The 27,256-nt window shown below is 39.8% G+C and overlaps 1 protein-coding gene across 2 annotated transcripts in view; it reads right to left on the bottom strand.

The window, feature by feature from the left end:
- Positions 1-27,256, bottom strand: part of CNTN5 (contactin 5) — a 965,708-nt gene that overhangs the window by 253,321 nt on the left and 685,131 nt on the right. For both annotated transcript variants that reach the window (XM_039485717.1, XM_039485709.1), the window contains one exon: positions 2,292-2,495. In XM_039485717.1, coding sequence (XP_039341651.1) covers positions 2,292-2,495 — 204 coding nt within the window. The remainder of the gene's footprint in view (positions 1-2,291; positions 2,496-27,256) is intronic.

The following is a 27,256-nucleotide window of genomic DNA, read 5'->3' as shown; positions in this document are numbered from 1 at the left end:
TGTAGCAAACAAGTTTCTTCACAAAATCTAAATAGATGCAAAACAAGACATGGATGCCTAGTAGTGATGCCGCATGTGTATGTAAAATGGCAATGGAGAATTTGTTTAGGTGAAGTTCATATCTGTTCAGAGACCCCCTCAATACTGCTGCAAGGTTCAGAAGCTCAGGTAATAAAAGCTCTGTGACAGCCAGCCATGAAATTCAAAGTTGCTTGAGGCTGGTATATATTGCATACTTGACATTTAAGAATATTCATGCATTTTTCCTTCATGAATTTTGGGTTTTTGCTTGACAATGATGATTATTCCCTTTTTGCTGGTTTCCCTGCTCCACTTTTTAGGTTGTACTGAATATCCCCTAACTGTGCACCCAATACTGTAACATTGTTGATGATTCACATGTTTAATTTCTGTATATCTTGCATACAAATGAAACACAGATAGGTAGCGGTAGAGGTGTGTGTGAGTGAGTGAGAGAGAGAGGAAGAGAGATTACATTGTGAATTTTTAAAAAAACTGTGCAATAAAATTCTCTGTCTTTATGACAAGTGCAAGGTTAGTCTTTATAAGTTTATAAGACTATAAAGTTAGCATTTATTTTTCATTTACAAAGGTTTAATACTTAAAAGATCAGATTTTCTGGGTTAACTATTTGAAGTTCACCTAAATAATTATTGATACCACATAAAACCAAATTAAAATAACAGGCCATGCAACAAAGTATGCAACTTTTTGTTATGTAAAACATGAATAGTTTCAACTGAGTTATAAAGAAAAGACCAACCGTATTCCATTCTAAATTGTATTTTTTTTTAGTTACTATATTAAATCAAGTCATCTTTCTTTAAGCCCACTCTTTGTAATGGTCGCACAGTACTGAGATGTTTTTTAGTGTAAGACATAGTGAGCTCCCACTATGCATTGTATTTTATGACTTGCTTCAAAATGCTTATTTGTGTGTATACATGTGGGCATGAATCAAAGTGTGGTTAGCTGCTCAAATGCATTCCTGAAGAATTAGAAAGCAGATTGAAACGTAGGATAACTTAGAAGGAAGACAATGCTGACAATTATATATATATGTTATTTCTGCTTCATTTAAAATAAAAAACACAAGGTCAGATTGCATTTTGATTATTTTAAAATAATAAAATAAAAACATAATATTGCTATAATAAATGTTGAATATTTAACTCCAAAACAGCTAAAAACATACTATAGACTTTAGGTCAACCTCTAAAATATATACAGCTCTTTCAAGAATACAAAAGAGCCATCATTTACAAAAGAATGTGACTTACTTTCACAGTTGCTTTACCTTCTATTTTATTTAGAGTGATATTGCCATACAAGGCATAATACTGGAATCTGACTTCTCCAAATTTACAGATATAGGGGTAAAATTTTCAAAAGTGCCTAAGTGACTTCAGAAATCAAGTCCCATTTTCTAAAATGCCTTAGGCATTTAGGACCAGAATGATGCCTAACAATGCCAATAGGCGACATCTGGGAATTTCAAAAGTGACTAGGACCTTGTCTACACTAGCACTTTTGTCGGCAAAACTTTTGTCAGTTGGGGTGTGAAAAAAAAACAACATATCAACCAAGAAGTTTCACCACAAAAATGCTGGTGTGGACAGCACTATGTCGGCAGGATGAGTTACCACTGCTCGTTAGGGGTGGTATAATTATTCCAGTGGGAGAGCTCTCTCCCACCAGCATAAAGCAGCTACACAGGAGACATTACAGTGACACAGCTGCAGTGATACAGCTGTGCTGCTGTAAGGTCTGTAGTGTAGACATAGCCTAAATGTCTAACTCCCATTAAAATAAATGGGAGTTAGATGACTAGGTGCTTTTGAAAATCCCGCTTAGCACTTGTCTTAATCTTTAAGTGCCTAAATACCTTTTAAAAACTTGTCCTAAAATATCTTAAGTCCTACTGACTTCCAATGAAACTTAACTCAGTCATTTAACTACTTTTTTAAATTTTACTGACAATTATTTTCAAGAAAGACACCTAAATAAGTGACACCCCATTGGGAGATGTTGGAGGCTCAGCACCTCTGAAAATTAGGTACTTACTTAACTGCCCAAATACGGATAACGGTGCCCAAATTTAGGCACCTGGGCTTTAATATAAGGGCCACCCCATTTTTTGTTTACTGAAGTAAATGCCTGCCTATATATTGAACACAAATCATCTGTGTTTTATTCTGTGTTTCCGTGTAGCCCAAGATATTTTCATTTTCACATTTTTTGCTGCGATGAAGTGGGAATGTTTTACTTACCATCGTTTCGCAGGGTAAGTGGCGTTGGAGGACTCAGAACTCTGGCATTTGTCGCTGTGTTTTTTACTAGGCAGATATAGCTGCCAACATCAGATGTTTGCACCTTGGAGATGTAGAGATTTCCTGTCTCCTGAGAGATAAAGCGTCGGCTATCTTCTGCCACGAAAGATGGGAATTCATTAAATACCCAGCTGTAGATGATCTCTGAAAAAACACAAAAATAAAGCATTGGTTATGGAAAAATACAGTGAGTGTTAGGAATAAACAAACTCCAGAATGTTTGTTTTGGATAATTCCACAAAGTCTGGAACTGAAGCTTTTTCAAACATCAAACCTGGAACTCTTAAGACCTTTTTCATTAAGGTTTTTGCTAAATCCTAGTTTGGGAAATGACATCAAAGATGGCCAATAGTTTGACTGGAATCTCCTGTGAGATGTCTTCAGTTCACAGAGATAAAAGTCATTAAATTCCTCAACAGGGTCCACAACAATTCAGAAAAAATATCACGTTGGTCCCAGTCTGCATCCTATCAGTCAAGTTAGAACTAATACAAGAATATTCATTAATTCATTCAAATTTTTAGTAAACTACAGAAAAAGAGCTCACAGGGCTGGCTGAAATTTTTCCATGGAAACTGTTTTTTGACTAACCTAATTTTTGTGTGTGAAAAATGTTTGCTTTCCATGAAAACTTTCAGTGTTGAATTTAAAAAAGCAAACAAAATTAGAAATATTTTCACTGAAAACCAAAATATTTCAATTTGAATATGCTGCTACAGTGCTACATGGGAGATGTAATTTGGTCACCCCATTCTCCTATTCCCCTCCGTAGTTGGGGCTCACTGACTGGAGCACATCTGCCATGGAACACTATGGCCAGGGACTCCCTGTGATGTACTGCTTCCCTTCTTCAAGAGAAGTGAGCATTGTGCATCTTGGGAGAGGTCGTTTGTCCACAGATCCCAGCCTACAAAGAATGGAAACATGAGGAACACAAACTACACACCTATGAGACATTGCAGCAGCATTTCCAAATCAAAATGTTTCTTTGGTAATTTTTGTTCTTGTTTTAATTTTAATGGAAAAAAACAACATTTTCTGTACCCATTTTCCAACTAGCTCTACATCAAATTCTCTAGAAGCCTGGCCCATATTATAAAAAATACATTAATAGATAAGCATAATAATAAAAATAGTCTCTCTGCACGGTATTTACTATTGTCAGGGGTGAATGTATCATGAAATGGGGATCAAATCCTCTAAAACTTCAGGCTGCCCCTGGAGAAATTTCCCCTTCCCCTAAAACCTTTCTCCCATTTCTTTCTCCTCTCTCTGGATTGACCTTTCCATTCCTCCCACACTTGAGTAACCTTCTCAAGACCCCAATGTCATGAACCCTTGACTCCTAATGTACATTATATTACACCACTATCTTGCAAGATTAGGATCCAAAAGTTGGTCCAGCCCACCCCAGCTGCCCTCAGGTGTGACCTGCACTTCACTTGTTCTCCTGCCCTGTTTTACTGAGGAATCTGGGAACCATTCCAACCATGAGGCTCAAATCCTAAGGACACAAGAATCCTGCCTTAATCTGGCCCTATATAATTTGGTTCTTGACAAAACGTGGCAGTTCAGCGGTTCCTGAAAATGATAAAGGAAAAGTGTTAATCAAATATTAAGGGTAGGATTCTTAATCTTATCTTTTTATCCATACCAAGAAAATATGTGATTTTCTCTTTAGACACCAAACAATCAGTTGTAGTGGAAAAATACATCAAGTGTTACAGGGAGAATTTTTTTAAGGTTGCCAACCATCCAGGATTGTCCTGGAGTCACCAGGAATCAAAGATTAATCTTTAATTAAAGATTATGTCATGTGATGAAATCTCCAGGAATAAAAATTGGCAATACTAGAATGTTTATACATCTCTACTGTGGTGATTTAGGGAATCTGTCTATGTACAATTTACAAATTCTGGTGGATACTGGGGACTCTTTATGTTTATTTGTGCCAGACTGCAAACTTTTTGAATGTGAAGCCTATTTGCATTCTTGTCTTTTGCCACCATATTGAGCTAAAACCCAGTGCTAGCAAAGTGCTAACTGTGCTAACAAAAGAGTGTAATTAAACTTTAAAAGCAGCAAGGAGTCCTGTGGCACCTTATAGACTAACAGACGAATTGGAGCATGAGCTTTGGTGGGATGCATCCATTCAAACAGAGCACACTTGGCCAAAGCGATAGCTACTGTGCTGGGCAAATCTGTTTTTCAAGTCTGAACTCCTGGGTGTGGGGAGCAACAGGTCATCATTGGGTGGGGCAATCTGATCATTTTATCAGGGAGTCACATGGCAAGGGGGTACTCAGTGGGACTCACAGAGACAAAGGAGGCTTTGGCAGGAGAGAGGAACAGAAGGACATGCTATCATAGCAAAGGGTTGCTTTTAAACAGCAGGACCAAACTCCCTGTAGAGGAGAGAGAGAGAGAGAGAGAGAGAGAGAAGATCCATGTATATTTGTTTCCAGCATCACCTGTTCCTGAACAGGGGAACTGTAAATCCAGACCACTCACAAGGTTGGAGCTCTGGGAGAGGGTTAAGCTACAAGAGAGTCTGGGGGTCCGCACCTGTCCAGAGGTTTCTGGGAGTTGGGCTGCAAGGTCCCATTTATGCAAAGAAGTAACAGACAGAGTGCCTGTGCCAGGAAGTGTGATAGGCAGGCCAAGGAAAGAGACAGTGCTGCAGCCTACTCAGATCAAGGGAAGCTTAAAATCACACAGTCCCTGTGTGTGAGGCCAAAATACAGCAGCCAGGTGAGTGTCCAGCTGGGGAAGCTTTTACAGAGCCATGAGGCATACGCACACACACACTATATATATATATATATATATATACACACACACACACACACACACACACAACACACACACAGAGATTAAATAAAAGGGGTCCTGCATAAGTAAAACTCTCACTGAAGTCAATGGGATTCTCACTCATTAAGTCTCTTCCACATTTGCTTTTGTATTCTGCCAGTTCTGACTTGGAAGACATAAATCCTTCTCTATATTTATCCATGATATTTCTTTCCTCTCTTCCATTATATCATCCTCTCTTCCCACTTCTTTGATTATTCTTCCCTGCTGAACTTGACACAACCAACATCACTTCTACGGCATTTTCTTGCTGCCGTCTTCCTAATGACAATCTTGTCAGGATTGACTCTAAATACAGAAATGTCAAGGCTAGCTCAGTAATATAAAGTCACTGCCTCTGCTCCAAGATATAAACTGCTTCACCAGTACAGCGAGTTCCAGGCTTTCAGACACAAATTGCCTGAGCTACTGTTTTCAGCCATAGCAGAAGTACGAAGTCAGTAATCAACATGTATCAATCTAGTCCTATCATAGGTCTTTTCCACAGTGCTAAAAATGTCTTGTTGCCCAGGGATGTATTAAGGAGGAGGTTGGAGAATGGGTGAGTCAAAAGGGTTAGAAGAACCACCCTAAAATTTCAAAAGGTCTACATTTTCCTTGAGCCTTTCCTTCTAATGATAAGGAAGAAACTAGGTGTGGTGTTTAGATGTTGCTTGTAATTATTAGAACTCGGAGCACTGGCTGTTGAGAGTAGGGTGACCAGATGTCCCGATAAAGTTGGGACTGTCCCAATTTTGAGGAGTTTGTCCCGCATTCTGACCAGAGCACGGTCAGGATGCTATTTGTCCTGATATTTTGTTTTCTGGTCTTTGGCGGCAAAATTCGGCAGAGAGTCCTTCAGTCACGGACAGTCTTCGGCAGTATTTCGGTGGCGGGTGCTTCTGTCTTTGGCGGCAAGGTTTATTATCCTCTGCCGAAATACCACTGAAGACCATCCGCGACTGAAGGGCTCTCCGCCGAATTTGCCGCCAAACTCCCAGACGGGTGAGTGTCAAAAAAAAAAAAGAAAAGGGGGGGGGCCTGTGGCGGTCCCGATATTTTCCCCTTAACATCTGGTCAACCTAGTTGGGAATCTGAAAGGACAGGAAACAGGAAGGAGTGGGGAGGAGTGGAGGAGGCTGATTGAGAGCTACCGAGGGTGTAGCAGCAGCTTGGTAAAGAGGTTTCCACTTTAAAAATAAAGTCCTGTTGAAGTCTGCTAGTACCTTGCTTGGTTATTACAAAATTTTGGTGACAAGGATGGATCTTATGCCCCTGAACCCACCTGCATCTTTTCTACAAAGCCCAGGTGAACCTACAATTGCTTTTACTGACTGGATCCACATGTTTGAGATTTATCTGCTTGCAATCAGTGCTACAGAGATTTCTGACATAAGAAAGCGTGCTCTGCTAATCCACTGCCTTGGAGCAGAAGGGCAGCATACATTTTAAACTTTTCCCCTTGCAGACGATAAATATGAGACTGCACTCACTGCATTAAAGAACTTTTTTGTGCCAGAAATGAATGTAGTAGGTAATTGCTACAGATTTCGCCAGCATGAGCAGAAACGAGGGGAGACTATAATGCAGTTTATTGCTTCCCTGAGGAGTCTGATTGTAACTTGTGACTTTGGGAATATGGCAGATGAGATGATTAGAGACCAGCTCACTGAGAAAACAACCATGCTTCGTGTAAGAGAACATTTACTTCTAGAACCACAACTTACACTAGAAAAAGCAATATCTGCTACTCAGATTGAGTCAGCTACAGCTGAAGCCAAAATAATGAGCATGGATACAGGAGGCACAGTCCAGACTGTGACTCCTTTGCAGAAAAGTTCACTATTGCTGCAGACAAACAATTACAAGAGTAAAACTAAGTATGTTGCAGCAGCCAGTTCAATAAACAGGTGCATGCACTTTAAAAATAAAGTCCTGTTGAAGTTTGTTAGTAGCTTGCTTGGTTACTACAACACTAGGATGGCTATGAATCCCATACACTGTTCTGCCATGCCAGAAGTGTGAGATGTATTACTATACCAGCTAAATGTATATACCATTGCCAGGTATGCACTACTGAATCCAACTATGTGGAGAAATCCCAGCTATTAGGTAGGATGGCTCCCTGCACTGGAGAAAAGGGAATCATGGTCTCCCTGGAAATGGAAAAACAGGATGGCCAATCAACGAAATACAGGTGTAGGACATTTTGGAATAAAGCTTGAAGAAGGGGAATGCAGCCATAGAGTAAGATGGAAATTGTGATGTTGAGATGAAGGACAAAATGTGAATTGCTGGAGCCTCTCATCACACGATAGACAAGGGGACGAGTGGTCGGTGTGGATAGTATTAATTTGCAAACACAGACCTGAAGGCACACATTGCAGATCCTTTTTTTTTTTTTTGGTGAAACTCCACTTGCCAATGGATGCCTATGATGTCAAACATTTCACAATATACCAAAACTTATGATACCAACAAGATATGAAATGGACCCAGAGTATGCCAAAAGTGGTATACTTTATTTTCTTGATATATACATAGTATATTAAAAATGTTAAAGTAATTTAGGTTGCAAAATCAAAGTCATGCACGTGAAAGGTTGGGATCCCTGGACAGACTACCTCTCCCAAGATGCACAGTGGTTACCTCTCCTGAAGAAGGGAAACAGTGCATCACAGTATCATCTGCCTAATGGCCCAATTAGCCTCTTAGTTCTCCTCAACCCAGAAGGCACAGTTCTTCTTAATGAGGTCTGCTCTGGAGTAATTAGAGTTGCAGTGACCAGAGTGCTGCCTGCATAATCTTAATTTTGTGTCCTTGTATGTGTAATGTGCACTAAGAAGGCAGAGGTTCTGGGGAAGAAACAGCAAGTGATCATGTAATTAAAGATGGTATCAGCATACATATGCACAAATGGTCAGAATTAAATTTGCACAGGTAGCCACAGATCTGGATTTTCTAACTTTTGATTGTTGGACTTTGCAACCGCAACACTCCTTTATCCATGTTTTTTTGTATGTAATTTCCTAGATTTTTTTAAAGGAAAAGTAAAAACAAATGTTGTTGCATGCAATTGTAACAAGCCCACCATCATGAATCATCAGTGGGGTGCGGACCCTAAGCCTTTAATTCTCCAGCCCAGAATTCTACCACCTAAATGCAAGACTAAACATAAACGATAACAGCAAGAGCTGATTGTTGTCCAGAGAGGGAAAATGGGCTGAACACACTGTTTTTTCACTTAAAGCTCTTATTCATCTCTAATTGTGGTTCTAAGGAGCTATTTAGGACTCTGAGGGACCCTAGATTCAGAGAGAGCTGTCAGAATGTTCAGAATTTTCTGCCTCTTGCAATATGTCTCAAGGAAAATACTAATAAACCTCAAATATTTCTCTCTGAAAATTTCATTGCCCCATGTCGCTATGATGCCTTTTCTGATTCCAGTGATTCATGACAACATAAAAAGCCATAAACTAATGATGAAACATTCAGTTTCAAGGAAAATACATGGGTTTTAATTGAAAACACCTGTTACCAATTCAAATGGAAAGCAATCAGTCTCAGTTAACTGTTACGGGTTAAAGGCAATTCATACCAACTGTAAAGTAGCCAACACTATGGCTCACTGTCTATTCACATAGAACAGAATCTACTTAATCAGCACCCTGACAGCACACCCACTTAATTATTAATTTATTAATTAGAGTGCTTGCCAGGGAACAGATTGAAGACAATCCATTTCAGTGACTCTAAGCAAATGGAACATTTAGACTTATTGGACATGCCTGGCATTGTGTTGTAAGGACTTTTTGAGTATGTCACTTGTAAAATGATGTCTGTTAGCAAAAAAAATGAGTGATGTGTAAGCTGATAAGGGAAAACAATAAAATAATTTTCTTTGAACCTTCATTTAAATCTGAAACCAGTTAGGCTAGAGCACTTCTGACACTTCTGTATTCCAGCTAGGAAACAGAAGCACCAAACTAGACAGTGTTAGGTTTGCACGTTTTCTTCTCACACAGGTGTATTCCCACTAACATCAGTGTAGTTACTCCCGATTTACACCAATATAAGAGAAACTCTGAGACCACCATTTCAAATACTCAAGGGGTTTGCCTAAGGTTTATAGAAGCATCTGAACTTTCAGGTGCTTATCCAAATTGACTTGAAATATTAACCTATCATGGATACATTTCCCACTGTAACGCTCTTTGTGCACTCTACGAAGCTCTTCTTTTTTATTATGGCTGGTAAATGAAGCAAACAACTTCTTAGTATAGTTTCAAATGTTCTGATGGTTTGGTGCATACAACTTAGTGATATTTACATGAAATGGACTAAGCTCTGGAAAACTGTGAATTTCCACTGTAGGCTTTGGCAAAACACTCAACATACACATATGTGCTTCCGTACAGGAAAACTATGTAGTACACTCAGGATCTAGGGAACTGTGACCGAGTCCTGGGCAACAGCAGCTAAGCCAGTCATCTCTAATTAGTTACTCTAGACCAGACCTAGTTAAGAAGAACTGCACCTAATTGATGGGCTGAGGAGAACTAAGAGGCTAATCAGGCCATTAGGCAGATGATACAAAAAGCACAGGAAGGACATGGGAAATGGACGAAGTAGAAAGACAGAGATTGGTCTTGCCTCAGAAGCTGAGTGCTCCCTAGAACTGTAGGGGTGAAGCTATAGAGTGTATAGGGGTGATGGAAACCAACATTGTAAATAAACTACACTGGGTGTTTTACCTTCAAAAAAAGGTCTCTGAGCTATCTGTGGACCTGAGCAGAGGCAAAAGCATGTGGACCCTGTCACACAAACCAACAGTTTTAAGCTGACAGAACTAGATGGTCTTGCAGAAGCGATTTTACAAACGGGTTTTAGGAGAACTACTGCAGTTATGGGGAAATGGGTCTACACATTGACATTGATCCACTGTACAAATTTCTCAGATTTCTAAACGTGCAGTCATGGTAGGATGGCTGGAAGATAAAGCAATGGCCTTCAAATTCTGGAGCCTTTGCTTGATGCCAGTTTGCAAGCCCACAGAAATTAAAATTTAGGATTCTTCTTTAACCTTGTGACTACTGTTGAAAGTTTCTTGTATGTCCAGGTAGAACATACCCGTTTTTCTGAACGTACTAGTTTAACCTATCACTGCAGTGATTTCAATGAAATGTTAAAAGATGAAGTAGCTATAGCATTACATTTAAAAAAAGTTATAGGTTACTTTGTAGGTGTGACTTTTTATTTAAAACATAGGCCAACTAACATGCTCTTAAAATAATAACCAGGAAAAGATTTATGTTTTATCCAGCCCCACAGTCTTCATCCCTAGATCTAATTCTTCTGTATGGATACCTCACCCAGAATATTTTCACCTAGGGAATCCCCCTATAAAAAGGAAAGAAAGAAATTAGAAAGAATGCAAAAATCAGCTAAGATAATGGGAGGCTTGGCAAGTATGAGAAAAGTTTGAAGGAACTTTAGTTACACTGTTTTGAGAGAAAAGAAAGGGATATCCAATAGCTCTATAAAATTACTGGAAAGGAAACAATACAAGGACTGGGAAGATTTTTTTTTTGAGCGTGCCCAAGCATACATTATAAGTAATAATGACCTTTCACTAAGAAAGGGCAAGTTTACATTAGATATCTTAATAAGCAATTTAACAATGGAAAAGCTTGCCAAGAGAGACTGAAACACCATCCAATGGAAACTGTCAAGAAAAGATGGATAACACAATCAGTGGAATAGCATAAGGGATAATCTAGACTAATAATATTACCTTCCTATTATGTAGTTCCTTTATAAAGGAGGTATCATCCCCCTTGTACACATGGATAAATTGAGGCATAGAAACATGTAACAACTAGCAGGTCAAAGCCAAGAACAGAAGCTCAATCCTAAGCCACTGGGTGATCCATTAGGCCCGAATGCCTCCCCTTAGATGGAGGGGTTGGACTGTGTGACCTATGCCATCCCTTTGGCCCTAACTTCTTTATTAACACTGCCATCTGCCACTCTCTCTCAGTTAATATCTTTTGTATGCCACTGGCAATGGTACATGAGGACATACCTCAGAAAAATGTTGGTTTTCGAAGCTACTGTATGCTGCTCTTCACAAAGCCTGTGTCTACATTAGAAAAACTGGGACCTGTACTTCACCACCAGTGTGACTGCTCCTGTGGTGGAAATGGTGAAAGCTGTGGGGTAGGCAAAATGACCTCAGGCTTTTTTTTTTTTTTTAACACTCCATCATCCAACACTGCTCTGCAGCTCCACTAGTTGGAACAACATCAAAAGCTGTAAGGTAAACAAGCCTCAGGCATTTTTAACAGGAGGTCTAACCTAAATTAGAACAGGGTTAGATGATATGTTGGTAAAAATGCCTGAAACCTGCCTTATTCTGCAGCTTCCACTTTTGCTGGCTTTAAATTCCAGGTCTATATTTTCTTACAATAAACCAAGCCAAAAGTAATTTGCACCAGCTTTTATTCCTAACTTTCATTATATATCTGAGCACTAGAGTTATTACAGGGAATCCTTCTCTATATTAGGACAAGCTTGTGGTTTGCTGTTAAAAGAAAGAAAGAAAGAAAGAAAGAAAGAAAGAAAGAAAGAAAGAAAGAAAGAAAACAATGTGAACATCATTTTCTATTGTTTATCTTTTAGTATCAGACTGAATTTCAAACACATATGGGCATGAGCCCAAACTTGGGATCTAAGTATTTACCAGCTTTGAATAGGTTCAGAATCTAAACCTGACTGCTGGCTAAAAGCTAAATAAGCCAAACTTGAATTCTGGATCTAAATATACCATCCCCTAAATTCATGAGTATCCTAACTTCTGCATCTCAAGCCATATTTGTTTGACAAAACACAATACTAAGACTGGGTAAATGGTATTCACATACTTCACTTTATGTATGTTTTCAGAAGGGAAAGGCAAGAAGTTTAGTTGAAAACAGAGGAGAGCTCTGAATGTTGCAATATGTACTAAGCTTATTTTTTATTTTAATAGCCATCTATTTTATTTTTAATACGACACATATCAAACAAGCAAAGATGATAGAGAGCACTGCCTTGAAATTACAATCTACAGCCAACACAAAACAAACGTTTATGTAGATACAATTCATCAACACACAGGAGTACACAAAATAAAAAAGACAGAAAAATTATGAATTATAAAAGGCAGCTCTAAATTGGCATTCTCCGAGGATACAAGGCTGAAGCAGTTGTCTGCCAGTAAGTCCTGTTATTTACAAAGTTTTGGTGTTAATATGATTAAGTCACCATGGTGACAGTAGAGCTGGCATTTCTTTTTATGAATGGCCAGCCTTGTTTACAGAAATCTCTCCCAGGAGCTCTGTATCTGTTTTCAGAAGGTCATTTGGAAAAGCTTTCAAAATGCCCCATTTATTTCCATGTTTTATCACGTTATTTAATGCACCATGTGAGTGAAAATCTGGATCATTTAGTGAGGAAGTAGTGAAAAGAGCAGATCTATCTTCTGCTAAGAAATTTCTGAGGTGAAATTTTGTTTACAATCATATCTTTAAATGATTTTAGTAGATCCATTTTCTCTCTGCTTCACAACAGTAATTCCTGATCTGTCACTATCTGACATCTTTCCCATAATGGATAATGCCTGAGATGTAACAAATCAGCATATTTGGTGCTGTAACATCATGTGTAGACTATCATCTTTCTGAGGAAGCAATTTTGGTTCTGTGACAATGTAAAAAACATAATGTTGTCAAGGTGGGTCAGAAATAGATAAAATCGATTGAGCTACCCACTCCTACGATTGGAAACACCTGAATATTCTCAGGTTTGCCTGATGGCTTTTCTCATGGGAAATTCTATTTTTACCATAGAAGTCATTCAAATTTGGGATATCCTTTGATTTAATCCTTTAACTACATCAGGTATATGATGCGGTAAATGTCACATATATGTGTAATAACTACTGAAAGTCACTTGCACGTGGACCCTAAGCATGTAGTAAATATGATGTTTAAATTACCACTTTTCCATTCTGTAAAGGTAAAACATTCACATGCAACCCTAAATATATTTTCCAAAGAACTATTATTTTACTGTGATTGGGCTTTTATACCAATGACACAAAAAGTCCAATATCCCCTTAGTTGTGTCATCACATCTTGATACACTGGCATTTGCGGACATAACTCCTCAAACATCCAAATGGGTGAATATATTCTTCTTCAAAACATATGGATTTTCACTGATTACCACAATTCCACAAGATGGCAGTACCCAATGAACAAAGGGGACTGATCCCTGATAATGGCCAAAATCAGAAACAGTCTGGAAGGTTTATCAATTGTGCAGCAGTTTGTTTTTAGACATTCTGCATGGAGAGTGGCATTTACAATTTATAGCTGCAGACAATGTAATGAGGCACTTCAGATGTTAACACTCCCTTAACATTCAACAATGAACAGTATCTAAGCAAAACAAACAAGCATAAAAGCACGGAAGCATTCAAATCCAGGGCCGCCCAGGGGGGCAAGTGGGGCAATTTGCCCCAGGCCCCCACGAGAATGTCGGAGGCTCCCCCCCAGCCCCGCTGCCGCCTCTGCTTCCGCCTTCCCCCATCCCCCAGCGCCTCAGCGCGCCATGTCCAGGAGTGGCCCTGGACAAAGTTAAAGCAGCGAACGGGGGGTTGGATGATGGCCCTTCCGGGGGTCTGTCAGGACTCGATGGAGGGGCGGTAGATAGGGTCGGGGCAGTCAGAGAACAGGGAGCAGGGGGAGTTCGTTGGGGGTGGGGTTCCGGGGTGGTGGTTGGGGGGGATCTAGAAGGGATGGTCAGGGGACAAGGAGCAGGATGGGTCAGGGATTCTGAGGGGGGGCAGGAAGGGGGTGGGTTGGATGGGGGCAGAGCTAGGCTGTCTGGGGAGGCACAGCCTTCCCTACCCTAAAGCTCATTCAGCAGTTTGAGGCTTGCAGACAGCTATTTAACACAAAGAGCCAAGCTGTTATCTTTTCCTTTAGGGCTACCTCCCTTTCACTTCTCAAATGCCAAATTATAGTCTACATTTAATTTCAGTGCCATAGGGAGATTCATGTCAGGGGAGGGTAGCTTCATTTAAAATTAGCCACTTCAGATTAACAGTGATAGAGCCAAGAGAGCCATGGGGGAGGGATCACATGAGAAGAGCAATATCCTACACCATCTACCTCCTTCCCAACTCTACCAAGGGAGACCCCCTCCACTGCATTCCCCGAGACTCCAGAGGGGTTAATTCAGTTGTTCTCAAACTTTTGTACTGGTGACCCCTTTCACATAGCAAACCTCTGAGTGTGACCCCCCCCTTATAAATTAAAAACACTTTTTTATATATTTAATACTATTATAAATGCTGGAGGCAAAGCAGGGTTTGAGGTGGAGGCTGACAGCTCGTGACCCCCAGTAATAACCATGTGACCCCCTGAGTATCCCGACCGCCGGTTTGAGACCCCCTCGGTTAATTTAATTTTAGCACCCTGTGTCCATTGACATGCATTTGCTATTTTGAGCATTTCAGTTTTCACAACGTAGGTTCATCCCAGATTTTGGAACAAACCAAAATGCTCAGTTCGTGGAGTATGTACATAAGCTATACTAAAGACAAACCCACAGTAACCATCTCCAGTTTGTGAGGGACCCCATGGAGCCAGTCTCTAGGAAACTGATAAATTCATGGAGGTTAAGTCCATTAATGGCTATTAGCCAGGATGGGTAACGAATGGTGTCCCCTAGCCTCTGTTTGTCAGAGGGTGGAGATGGATGGCAGGAGAGAGATCACTTGATCATTACCTGTTAGGTTCACTCCCTCTGGGGCACCTGGCATTGGCCACTGTTGGTAGACAGGATACTGGGCTGGATGGACCTTTTGTCTGACCCAGTGTGGCCATTCTTACGTTCTTATGTTCTAACCTAAATGAACCCAAAGTTATGGAGACAGATATGAGTCAAGGAAGCCAGCAAAGTATCAGAAACCTGGAAAAATCTCTGATGTTAGGTCACAAGCTGAGGAGGTTCAAAAGTTTTGGATTTTTTTTAAGCAGAATTTTTTTATTGTTTCTTTAAACAATCAACACAGCAAGCAGCAAATATTTGACCACACACTTCTGAAACCCCAAACCATATTCAGGTTGGCAGACTAATTTCAGCTTTTAAATTAAAAAAAACACAACAAATTTTGAAGGAAAGCAGACATTATCCATGATTTTTTCTGCTTTTTAAAAACCCCTAGTGTTCGATCCAAAAAAAGTTTTGACAGAAAATATGTGTCCAACCCTTTTAATGAGCTTTAGTGCCTTTTAGCACTAGCTGATGCTGAGAACCAGTGATACCTTGTAAAGGTGACTTGAAAAGAAGTTTTCTCAAAACTGGGTTTGTGCCAAGATGCGGAAGGTTTTAAAATGTTTATTTTTCCCAGGGCGGCCCGGGGGGCAAGTGGGGCAATTTGCCCCGGGCTCTGCAGGGGCCCCCACGAGAATATAGTATTATATAGTATTGCAACTTTTTTTTTATGAAAGGGGCCCCTGAAATTGCTTTGCCTCAGACCCCCTGACTTCTCTGGGTGGCCCTGTTGAAATCCTTATTTTACCCAAAGCTTAGTTTTGAACTCTAGCATCAAACTCTCTATTCAACCATGCCATGCACCAATCACAGACCAAGAATGCAATAAGCTACAGACTTTAGCTACTGAGCACACTTCACATCCATGGAGTGGAAGGACTCCTATCAGCTAAGGTGAATGATAACAGTAGCCCTTTCCCCTATCCTCCCACTGTAATCCAATTAATAATATTTGGTGCATTTCTTTGTGCTACTATGGCTTATTACCAAACCTCATTAATCCTCCATGCAAATCTTTAATGAAGGCAATTTATTTGTTGCATCGCGATGCACTCACATAGAACCAACAGATATTGTCTATTTATCAAGTAGCAATGAAATTGCTTCCTTTCTGCTCTGGGGGTTCTGTATCTATTGCTCACCTGCCTGAACAGAATTCCACCAAACATGTATTTGTCTTTGTTCAGGTTTCATTACTGTGATAAATCTTCAAACATTTGCTTTCCTGTAACCATTCACACAGACATTAAGGTTTAGCAGATGACCTACGAAAGTTTTTCTCTCACCAGTTTCTATCAGTTTCTGAAAGCTGGTGAACCGCATTTTTCTATTTGGCATACAAAAACTGGTAGCTAATTAAGAACACTCGAATCCTGGAAACACTTTGATCACATGTGTAGAGTTGCTTCTACTAGGACTAGATAGAAAACAAGATTTCTGTTTCACACACAAAAAAACCCAAAACAAATACAAACACCCCCCCCCCCCGAGCTTTCAACATTTGTTTTCATTCTGCATTGGAAGGAAAAACAGACCTTACCAAAAATTGGGGGGGAGGGAGGAGGAGCGAGAAAAAGAGAGACAGGTACCCACTTCCGAATAGACAACCGCCCAATGGTTAGGGTATTTGTGGGGGGTATGGGAAACTCAGGTTCAAGTCTCTGTTCTGCCTGCATCACAGCAGGGACTTAAATTTGTGTCTCCCACATCCCAGCTCAGTACCCTAATTGTCTTGCTGTTATGGGGTGGTCCATCCTGACCCTGAGAAGCCCTGGTGAAATGTTCATCAAACCTGATATGTTTCTGCAAAAAGCTTTGGTTTTGGTAATTCAGCATTTTTGTGGAAAGATTCCTGACCAGCTCTACTTGCTTCCTATTCAAACATACTGACTTCAGAGGGACTACACATCATGGGTAGGTAAATGCATGAGAGTGTTGGCCCAAGTGGGTACTTGATTACTAAGACTGTATGTCTGGCTATGATTTTCATTTTTTTAAACTAAAAAAGTCATACTCCTTGTAACCCTTTCTTTGGATCAAGATATGTTTAGATATGTCAAGAGATCTATAACATCATGTAATTCAGAAACATATAAATACTTCATCAAATTTACTCTACCACCATTTTCTATTTAGTGCTGTCTTTATATGCTTTGAAACTATTTATGGCTGTCATTTAATATCTTTTAAATGGGAAAAATATTGTGTGCCATGAACTTTTCTTCTTGTTATACTAAAAAAAAATCACTGTTCATATTTTTTTCCTTGAATTTTGTTTTTGTTTTTGCTATGATAAGACCACCAACCTTAAATTACTATCTTCTTCATCATAATAACCACCTATCTCTCAGGGGCACCAAAGAAGTTATTTCATGTTTGTAAAGTCCTTTGAAAAATATACATCTCTGCATGAGTGCAAAGTATAATTATTATTACCTGGCTTGAATGTTTCAGCACCTTGGCAAAACCTTCAGTATCAGATTAACATATTTTTTCTCTTATCCTCTTGCCTTTTTCCTTTCACTCATCACTTCTCTGTACCTCAGCCTCCGCTCCTATACTCAACATTTCTGTGGTTTCAATTTCCCCATTTTCCTAGTCTCTCCATTCCCCTTCCCACTCTGTTTCTTCATATTTTAGTCTCCTGCAGCGATGATCACAGTGAAAAGTCATACTCCACGGTCTTACATGTTGTACACCCAGCACAATGTTGTATAATATGGGAGCATAACACTTCAACCACCACAAAGGTGCCAGCAGATTGATATATTTCAATGGTGTAATGCTCAAAAGAATGAGAAGCCTGAAAATGAACTAAAAAGACAATGAAAACAGAGGCACAGAAGACAGTCATGACAGGTTGAATTCCAGCACAAAAGACGCTGGCTCATGGCTGAGAAATATCCAAATGCAAGAAACAACATCACATAACCCTGGTACACTAACAATAATACCTAGCTCTTCTACAGCATTTTTCATCTTTAGATCTCAAAGTGGATCAGTATCAAATGGGAAAATTGAGAAACACAGAAGGAAGTGATTTGCTGAGGATCACACTGCAAGCCAGTGACTGAACATGGAGCCCAATCCACTAGGCAATATTGCCCCCTGTAAGTGCCCTAGAATGTGTTTCCATTTCCCTTGTTTCTATAACCACCAAAAGTATACGGCCTTCCACTCCTTGTGGAACTGTATGGATGTACAACTAGGATGGCGGGATGTTGTGAGTAGTCTCCCTTGCCCACATTTATATTCCCATTATAAATCTGATCCCCAAATCCTGAAGCAAAAATAGGACTATAAACCACTGTGCACAGCGGTAATGCTTATAACCAGGAAAATCCATAGCTGTTCAGGATGGAAAAGGGCTATTAGATCAACTTGTTGAATTCCTGTGTGGTGGTTTTTCCTAGTTTTGAATAATTCAAACAATGAGGCTTCCACCACTTCCTTTTGAAGACAGTCATATGTGAACATATGCACTGGACAATAACATGAAAGTAAATTTTAGGGCTCCAAAAGACAGCCTTTGAGTTTCCAAAAAAATGACAGTAGCTCTTTATAACAAATGTTTTATAATAAAAACATTTTAAAGACCCAGTGGGGTGGGAAGGAAGATACCTATCAAAAGTTAGTAATCTGCCTCACAATGCCAATATTGCTGTTCAGCCATATGTAATCAGTAACATCACCAGCAGTGTTTGACAGTGCAAAACCAGCCCTCATCTGATTTAACATATACATAATATACAGCCCAGTCCCTATTATCAATGTACATTGTGCTGAGCTACTGGAAACCCAGTGAAACGCTTCCATCCATCTTTTACTTGTCACATAACGGTTATTTAGAGATAATACAGAGACTTCTGTTGTCTTACTTCCCGCCTAGAGCACTTTCTCATGATTATAATCTGTCCACTCAACCCTTTAGTAACAGCAGTCAAAGTGACACCTGACGTGTCACACTGTATATATATCACACAGAAAAAGGAGATGCTTTGCCAACTCTCTCTCTCTTTTTTTGTTCTAAAAGAAACATTGATATTAATGTAATGCTAACCACAAGCCATTCTGCTCCCTCCCGGATTGAGCACTTGTGTAGCCTTGAGAACATTGATTCAGATTTTCAAGGCCAAACTCATTTTTAGAGATGAAGGATGGGCTCGTGGTGAAGTCACTATACTGGCTCTCTGGAGATGTGAGTTCAACCCTTGGCGCTGTTGGAGACTTCCTGTGTGACTTTTGGGCAGTCTCTTAATCTCTATATAGTATTATAAATCAGTGATAATAGTTTTCTTCCTACCACTTGCCTGCACTGGGACTGTAAACTGTCCAGGACTGAGAGTATGACCTATTCTGTGTGTATGGAGCACAATAGACTTGGGTTCAATTCCCCCTGCCACAGATTTACAATGTGACCCTGAACAACTCACTTAGGCCAAGATTTTCAAAAGTGATCAGTGATTTTTTTAGATGGTGGGTGCTTGACACTTTCTAAAAATCAGGTAGCTTAACGGAGTCTCAAATTGGGAGCCACAAAACTGAAGCACCTAAAATTAGAGCTGTTCAGAATTTGTTTTTACCAAGATACATTTCCAATAAAATTTCAATTTGGGGGAAAAAAAACCTTATAAAACAGTGAAGTGTTTTTTTTAAATGTCAAAACATCCCATTATTGTCAGAATAAAAATGTCCAATTTTGGTCTCAAAATGATTTTTCAAAATGAAATTCACTATTTTATATAAAAACATTTCAAAGTGTAAAAAAGACAAAATTGGAAAAAAATGTTTGATCAACCTCAAATTAATAGTTTTTGGAATTTTGTTTTATGAGAAATTTTAAAATTGTTTATTATTGTTCATTTTTGGAATGAAAACAATTGAAATTGCAGAATTTCCCACAAAACAGAAAATGTGGTTCTCATCTAGCTCCATCTAATATTACTTGTCAATTTTGAAAATGTTGGCCTTAGACTCTGTGCCTCAGTGAGCCATCTGCAAAATGGGGTTACAATACTTCTCCACCTCTCATGGATATTGGAAGGCTTATGATAACTGGGGCCTTATAAGCATCTAAAATAGACAAACAATCTCAGCTGGAATCTTTAAGTGTTACAGTATCATAAATAACAATAATATATTTTTCAAATTTCCCCATGTGTGTTCAAATTAGGATAGTCCTGTGTATCTTGATATATACACACATGCACAAACCCCAGTTTGCTTACACACTTGGATAGAGTGTGTGTGCTAGTCCAGGGGTTCTCAACCTTTTTTTTTCTGAGCCCCCCTCACCCACCCGCAACACCCTATGAAAACTCCATGGCCCATCTGTGCCGCAACAACTGGTTTTCTGCATATAAAAGACGGGGCCGGCGTTAGTGGGTAGCAAGCAGTACAAGAGCCCCTGCGAAGCCAAGTTGCTCAAGCTTTGGTTTCAGCCCCAGGTGGTGGGGCTCAGGGCCCCAAGCTTCAGCCCCATGTCGTGGGGCTTTGTCTTTCTGCCCTGGGCCCCAGTGAGTCTACTGCTGGACCTGCTTGGCGGCCCGCCTGAAATCTGCTCGCAGCCCCCCAGGAGGCCCCGAGATGCCTGGTTGAGAACCACTGTGCTAGTCAAGCATTCATGCCTTTGAAAATCTGGGCCATTGTACTGTATATGGAAGTGAATAGCCACTATACCAGGACATGCTTTGAATTTGCAAAAGTATCCATAACAACAACTAAGTGAATTTTTTCATTCAAAACCTATTTTTGGTAAAAATAAATAAATAAATAAATACATTACGATTTGGTGACACCAAAAGATTTTGTGAGTTTGAGTTGATTTTGCCAAATGGTTCATTTTAGAAGACACAAACAAAAATGAAAGAAAATTCTAAAAACCTAACATTTCAATATTTTGGTTTGAAATAATTTTCTTTTACCCAAAATGTCCTTTAATTTGTAAAAAAAAATAATAATAATCCCAAAACATTTTAAAATGAGTGAAATCAAAATGAAACATTTTGTCAAAATAAAATGTTTTGTTTGACCTATAACAATTTTTTAAACTTTTCAAAACTGCCAACAAACTGAAAAATCCATTAGTTGCCTAGATCTACCCGAGTCAAACAGCGTATATTGCTAGCATATTGCTATATATTCTCAACCTTTTGGTTGTGACCTATGATCCTTGAAATGCTCTCAAGGATAGACACCCTTTCTGTGTCCCTCATGCCATGTTATATGTCTCAGCTGCTGTTTGCATTCTTGTTCTTCCTGTCCATTCTCCGTCTCAAACCTTTTCTGTGTCTCTTCTCGTTCTTTCACAATTTACTCTCCTTTCCTTTTTAGTTTTTATATTTTTGCCCACTATTCCTCTCCCTTTCTTCTAGTCATCAGAAGACAATGGATGAAAAACTCGGTCCCACTGAAGTCAATAAGAATTTTGCCAGTGACTTCAGTGGGGCCAGAATTTCACTCATTATGTTCCCGCAGGGTGGGAAAGTGGGAACAGTTCACTGTTTCTGTATTCCTGGGCCACGTAGTCTCTTGTGACTGAGCTGAGTGCACTGGAAGTGGAGCAGAGTTAGGTAACTGGTCCTGCTAACATGAATTTGTCCTGTGGTTATCTGTATTTTGGGGCTGCTGCAGGAATAGCCCTTTATTGCTAGTTCACCACCTCCATTCTCCTACCCCATTTCTGCACAGTCTAAGCTCCAATTATAATTGCAAAAGAAAAATAATCCCATCAAAATGATATTTTAATACAGCTGATAAACCAATGAAATTATCTTTGCTGTAAGATAACAGCAGCACCACAACAGGAATTTTATTAGCTTGCTAATGAAGTTCTCTAACATTATTTTAACTAAGTTGGAACATAGCATGAGAGCAGAGAAGATGAAAACGGGCAAGAAAATTATCTGCATCATGAATATTATTAATTGTTGCATTGTCAAAAACAACCTACACTGGCATGGTGACCAAAAGGAGGTGGGTAACACCCACTGCTCTTTGTTATTGCCATGGAAAACATCTTTTATTGTCAGTAGTGCAGGTCTGGCCGTAATCCTTCAGACTTGAATCTGAATATTAAAAGGCAAAGCTATCCAGCTTCACCCCAGCCATGCTGAGTTACACCTCTATCACAAATTCAATCTCTCTCTCTCTTTGTTCAATCCCAGCCATCGTCTTTAAATCATTTATTGTTAAATCCTCACAATCTCCATCCTATCAGGCTTGGCTCAGTTACTATTGTATTGTACAAGGCAGTCCTGGCTGAACTAATGAAAGGCTGGCATTTAAGGAATTTATATAGATTTTTTTTTAAATAAAAACATACCCAAGCCCCACCCCCCTCTGAACTGATCTGAAAAGGCCACACGATCAATGTCTAGAGATCTATGGCCCACCCAGCACTGTGGCTTTTATCCTTACAACATGCCTGGGAGGTATGGAATTATTAACCTCATTATATGGGGATCTTGTCCAAGAAGTCCATAGCTGACCTGGGAATTGAACCCAGTCTCCTGAGTGCCTTCAAAAAGTGCCTGAGTAGAGTCCTACCCACTAGGTCAAGCTTCCTACCACCACCACATCTCTCCTTAATACCCATTATGCAACAACACCTATAGAAAGGAATCAGTTAATCACTGTGAGATTGAGGTTGGTTGTCAATTACATTACATTTCTAAAGAACCCTATTGCTGTCATTCCTGTTAAATCCTATAAAACTATTCCACAAGGGTAGAGAAACATGCAGAGAAAGAACTAGACTCTGAAGTATTAAAAATAAATAATTTATCACCTCCCCCCCTCACCTTATCTTACACTTCCTCTTGTTCCAGCTATCTTATCAACGTTATATTTGTGGCTTCTTCTCCTTAGCTATATTGATTTACTCTCTCTCTCCTCTTCTACTTTTCCATAGTGTGCACTAGAGAGACTGTCTAGGATTAATTAATTTTTTCCCCATACCATGGACCGTTAAACTGAAAAATCTTTAACTGACATGTTTTTGAGATTATATTGTCCCACCTGTCATTTTAGCACAGCAACAGAGCTGAACGGTAACAATAAGAATATGGAGTTTTGGGTCAATTTGTTCCTTTTGTAAAAATTCTTACATTACTTAACTTTTATGTAATGAATATATTCCCACTTTTGAATCAAGGTTGGAAATATTTTAAAATGTAAAATAGCTTGTAACATGAAAAGTTTCACAACATTATTGACTGGTTACCAACTTAAACTGGCAACTTTACTCTTATAGTACTTGTTACAGGACTAAATGTGATTAAATGAATATAGAATTCAATTTAAATCTGGCAGGATCATTCTGTCTAGTTTAATTACTGGGTTGAAGAGTTTCTGCTGGTTATATCTAATTTACAAAACACCATGATCCTAGGACATTTTAGTAACAGGTTAGTAATTTGTCCCTAGGGAAAATCAGTTTTCCCATTACAGAAACTTCCCATCATTACTGTCCCCTTTGGCAGAATCCAGACCAGTAGACACATATGGTAGATGCCTGAAAGGCAATAACACATGAGTTTGGGAGCAACATTTTTCAGTGCATTTTTTAAATTAATTAATCTGTCTTGCTTTATCCCTCTTTCCCTTAGTCTTTTCACTTATAACTTGATTCCCCTGAACTGGCAGCTAGTGTAATACTTGCTGACATTAGTAAGAGTGTGACACAGTAGCATATGTCCCTAAAGCAGAAACCTGTCAATGCTGCCCATGCACCCAGCATCATGTGCCGGCTTAATTGAGCAAGGTCAGCCAGTTTTCCCTCTCTAGGTTCCACGCTTCCTGAGGGGAAAAGAATTCCAATGAGTGATCCACCAGATCTAAGGCCACTAAACTTTTGGTGCTTGTTACAGCTTTTTTTTTTTATTTCTTGATTTAAGAATTGTAGAGTGGTGGTGATGATGAAACAACAACCAACAGTGCTAACTCCTTGAGAAGTTTTGTAGAACACAGCAAATTACAACAAGTTAGAGACTTTACTGAACGTGGATCAATTGTGTATTTGTTTTCATTAATTTAACTTCCTTGTTTTCTTAGTTTATAGTGTTTATTTTAAACTTTCAAAATTATCTATGAAGAAAGTGTAAGTGAAAAAAAACATTTATTTATAGTTAAGTCCTTCAAATATTGCTTAGGAGTCTGGGCATATTCTTATAATTAAAATATAGTAAGCAAACACTGCCAACACTGCTGAGCTTCAGTTCATCTGCAAATTTGACACCATCAGCTCAGGATTAAACAAAGACTGTGAATGGCTTGCCAACTACAGAACCAGTTTCTCCTCCCTTGGTTTTCACACCTCAACTGCTAGAAGAGGGCCTCATCCTCCCTTATTGAACTAACCTCGTTATCTCTAGCCTGCTTCTTGCTTGCATATATATATACCTGCCCCTGGAAAATTCCACTACATGCATCCGATGAAGTGGGTATTCATCCACGAAAGCTCATGCTCCAATACGTCTGTTAGTCCATAAGGTGTCACAGGACTCTTTGCTGCTTTAACAAATTGGGAGTATCTAGATCAGTTCCCTGAATAATCATAATTTGCCACAGCTGTATCCTATAGAAAATTCTAGAAACCCAAATAATTTAAATTTGACAACCACAAACACACACACTGCCTTCACAAGACTGAGGAGGAAAACACAAATAAGTGCCCAAGGGTGATCAACAGCAAAATTACTGATCATGAATTGAGCAATGAAAGGGATGCAACAGAAGGAAAGATGATGCAACTAATCCTGTTAGTTGATTCCACAGTGAGGAACCTGGGCTGAAACGTCAAGCTGGTGCCCAGATAAAGAACACAAATTGGATTGGTCCCTCCAGGGCACCAAAAGAAAGGATGCCACAATAAGGACTCTGGATGCTTCCATTAACAGAAGCCCATATGGGAACAAGCAAACATCACTAGTGAGCGAAGGTTCAATGTGATCAACAGTCACCTCAGGCCCTGTTCAAATTGAAGATGAGGATGTCAGTGGTTATTTCAGAGGTGCTTCTACTCAGTGGTGCAAGTGGAATCCATTTCTTATTGGTACGGCATGTGACCTCACATTACCCTCCACATGACTCCTCCCCACCCTGCCCCCAGCCTGGGGGTCCCCATACTTTCCCTGTCCCCTCCCCATGATCCACACCCCCTTACCTGGGGTGGGGTGTTTGTCTTCCTCCCTCTGCACTGGAGACTTCGGAACCACAGCAGTGAAAAGAGCAGAACATGTGCCCACAGCTCCTGTGGTGCGGCTATAGCACCCCAGCCCTTCCATGGAGGGTCTCCTCTGTCTGTACAGCAGCTAGCCCCGCTGGAGGACAGGGCTTGTGGGGGGGGGCAGGGCTGGGGGTGGTACAGCAGTCGTGCTGGAGGAGCTGTTGCAGTGGGGCAGTCTGGTGGCCTCACATTCTGCTCCTTTCCCTGCTGCAGTTCCTGGGAGAGCCCTGCAGTTCAGGGCCCTCCCGGTTTTGTGTGTGCTAGAGAGAGATCCTATGGTCAGGTCTGAATTGAAAATCTGCTACCACTATGACCATAAGTGGTATAACCTGTACTGGTCAACGCTGAGTGCTGGGCAGCAGTTAATTAACCCAGAAACCTCAGGAAGTGCCAATGGCTTTGGGCTCATGAGCACCTGAGGAGGGTAGTGGAACCATTGATGGAGGAAATGCCATCAAAAGGCGGATGAGCAAATTCACTCAGTGTTCTTGCCCAACACATCCACATAGGGCAGATTAGGCCCTTCAGCTTGGCAGATAACCAATCTAGGAGTGGAGCCACCTCATTTGCATGGGAGAGGAAAGACTCGTGACTTTGTCTATGTGCTGTTGTTCTCTCCTAGATGCAAGATCTAGTCTATAAGGTCTGCATAGTACAATTAAGCATCCAGTATTAAAGCAATATAATAGCACGAAGGAACTGGAAACAAAATTACAATCTCATATAGTAGGATCACATACCTATGTCATAATACAATCAATATTCAGCAAGCAAGCTCAGAAATAGTATTGGTCTGGAGTGGTGAAGTCCAGAGCTAGTTAGCTAGTTAGGTAAAGATAGAGACTTGGACTCAGGAGATCCACGTTCAATTCTTTACTCAGCTGTGGACTTTGTGTGTGATCTTGAGCAAGTTAGTTAACCTCTCTGTGCCTCAGTTCCCCATCTGTAAACTGGGGATAATAATACTTTGCTACCTCGAAAGGGATAGTGAAAGAATAAAGAGATTACAAAGGGGTCAAATACTGTCATAATGGGGACAACGTAAGTACCAAAGATTGTGTTGCAGTGTCTCCTGCAGAGAGACAGGCCTGTTCCAAGAAGCTCATAACTGGGTATGAAAACCTCCCAAAGTACAGCACAGCTGGATTTGATGTTCCAGCTCAGCCCAATCTTCACTCAGTAGTTTCAGTTTTAACGCAAACTATTTTCAAATCCATTTTGCGGAGTCTGAGCTGTTCTAAGAAGTTATTTTCTGTGAATTTTCAAAGTTCTGAATACAGAGCAGGTGAGTGCAATTTTCTTTTAATGTTATTTGAAGTGAATTTTTGTAGTTTATATGAGGTAGGGGCAGGGGTAGCCATTTAGTACATATAAAAACTCAAGCTAAAACTCCCAGCCCTTAAGATAAAAAGGTTCTCATTTCCTTTTAGTGACTTGCCAGGTTAGCAAAACACTCTACGCAGACATCCAAAAGATGCATGGGAAGTACTACGACTGGCATTAATCATCTGTGAAACATTTCCCATAGAAGCTACTGCTTTTGTAATATTGAAAGAAAAGCATAAAAAGATGCAGTTTATGGCACTGTTTCCAAATAGGGCAAAACTAGATTTGTCCTTTAGAAAAGATATAAAAGTTACAATTTAACATCTGTACAGCTGTTATGTGGAAAGATTGTAAAAGCAGCATCCTTTGCAGACAGTAATATCCCTTTGAGGCAGGAAGAAGCATGCATCTACTTTCCATGCTCACAGAATGATGTAGTACGTAAACACTGCTCTAATTTTAACAATGAAAATACTCATTCTCTATTAAGCAGATACTAAAAGCTTTGAATAAAAGCATTAAAAGGGCCAACTGAAAGCATTAATTCTGTGGGGAAAAATGTAAATAAGGATAAAATCTTCCATTCATTTTTAATCTCACTATAGTGAGCCTTGTA

The sequence above is a fragment of the Mauremys reevesii genome, linkage group 1, assembly GCF_016161935.1.
Source record: "Mauremys reevesii isolate NIE-2019 linkage group 1, ASM1616193v1, whole genome shotgun sequence".
In the NCBI taxonomy this organism is placed as follows: Eukaryota; Metazoa; Chordata; order Testudines; family Geoemydidae; genus Mauremys; species Mauremys reevesii.
Note: the sequence above shows the minus strand (reverse complement) of the source record. Positions and strands in the feature narration are given on the sequence as shown.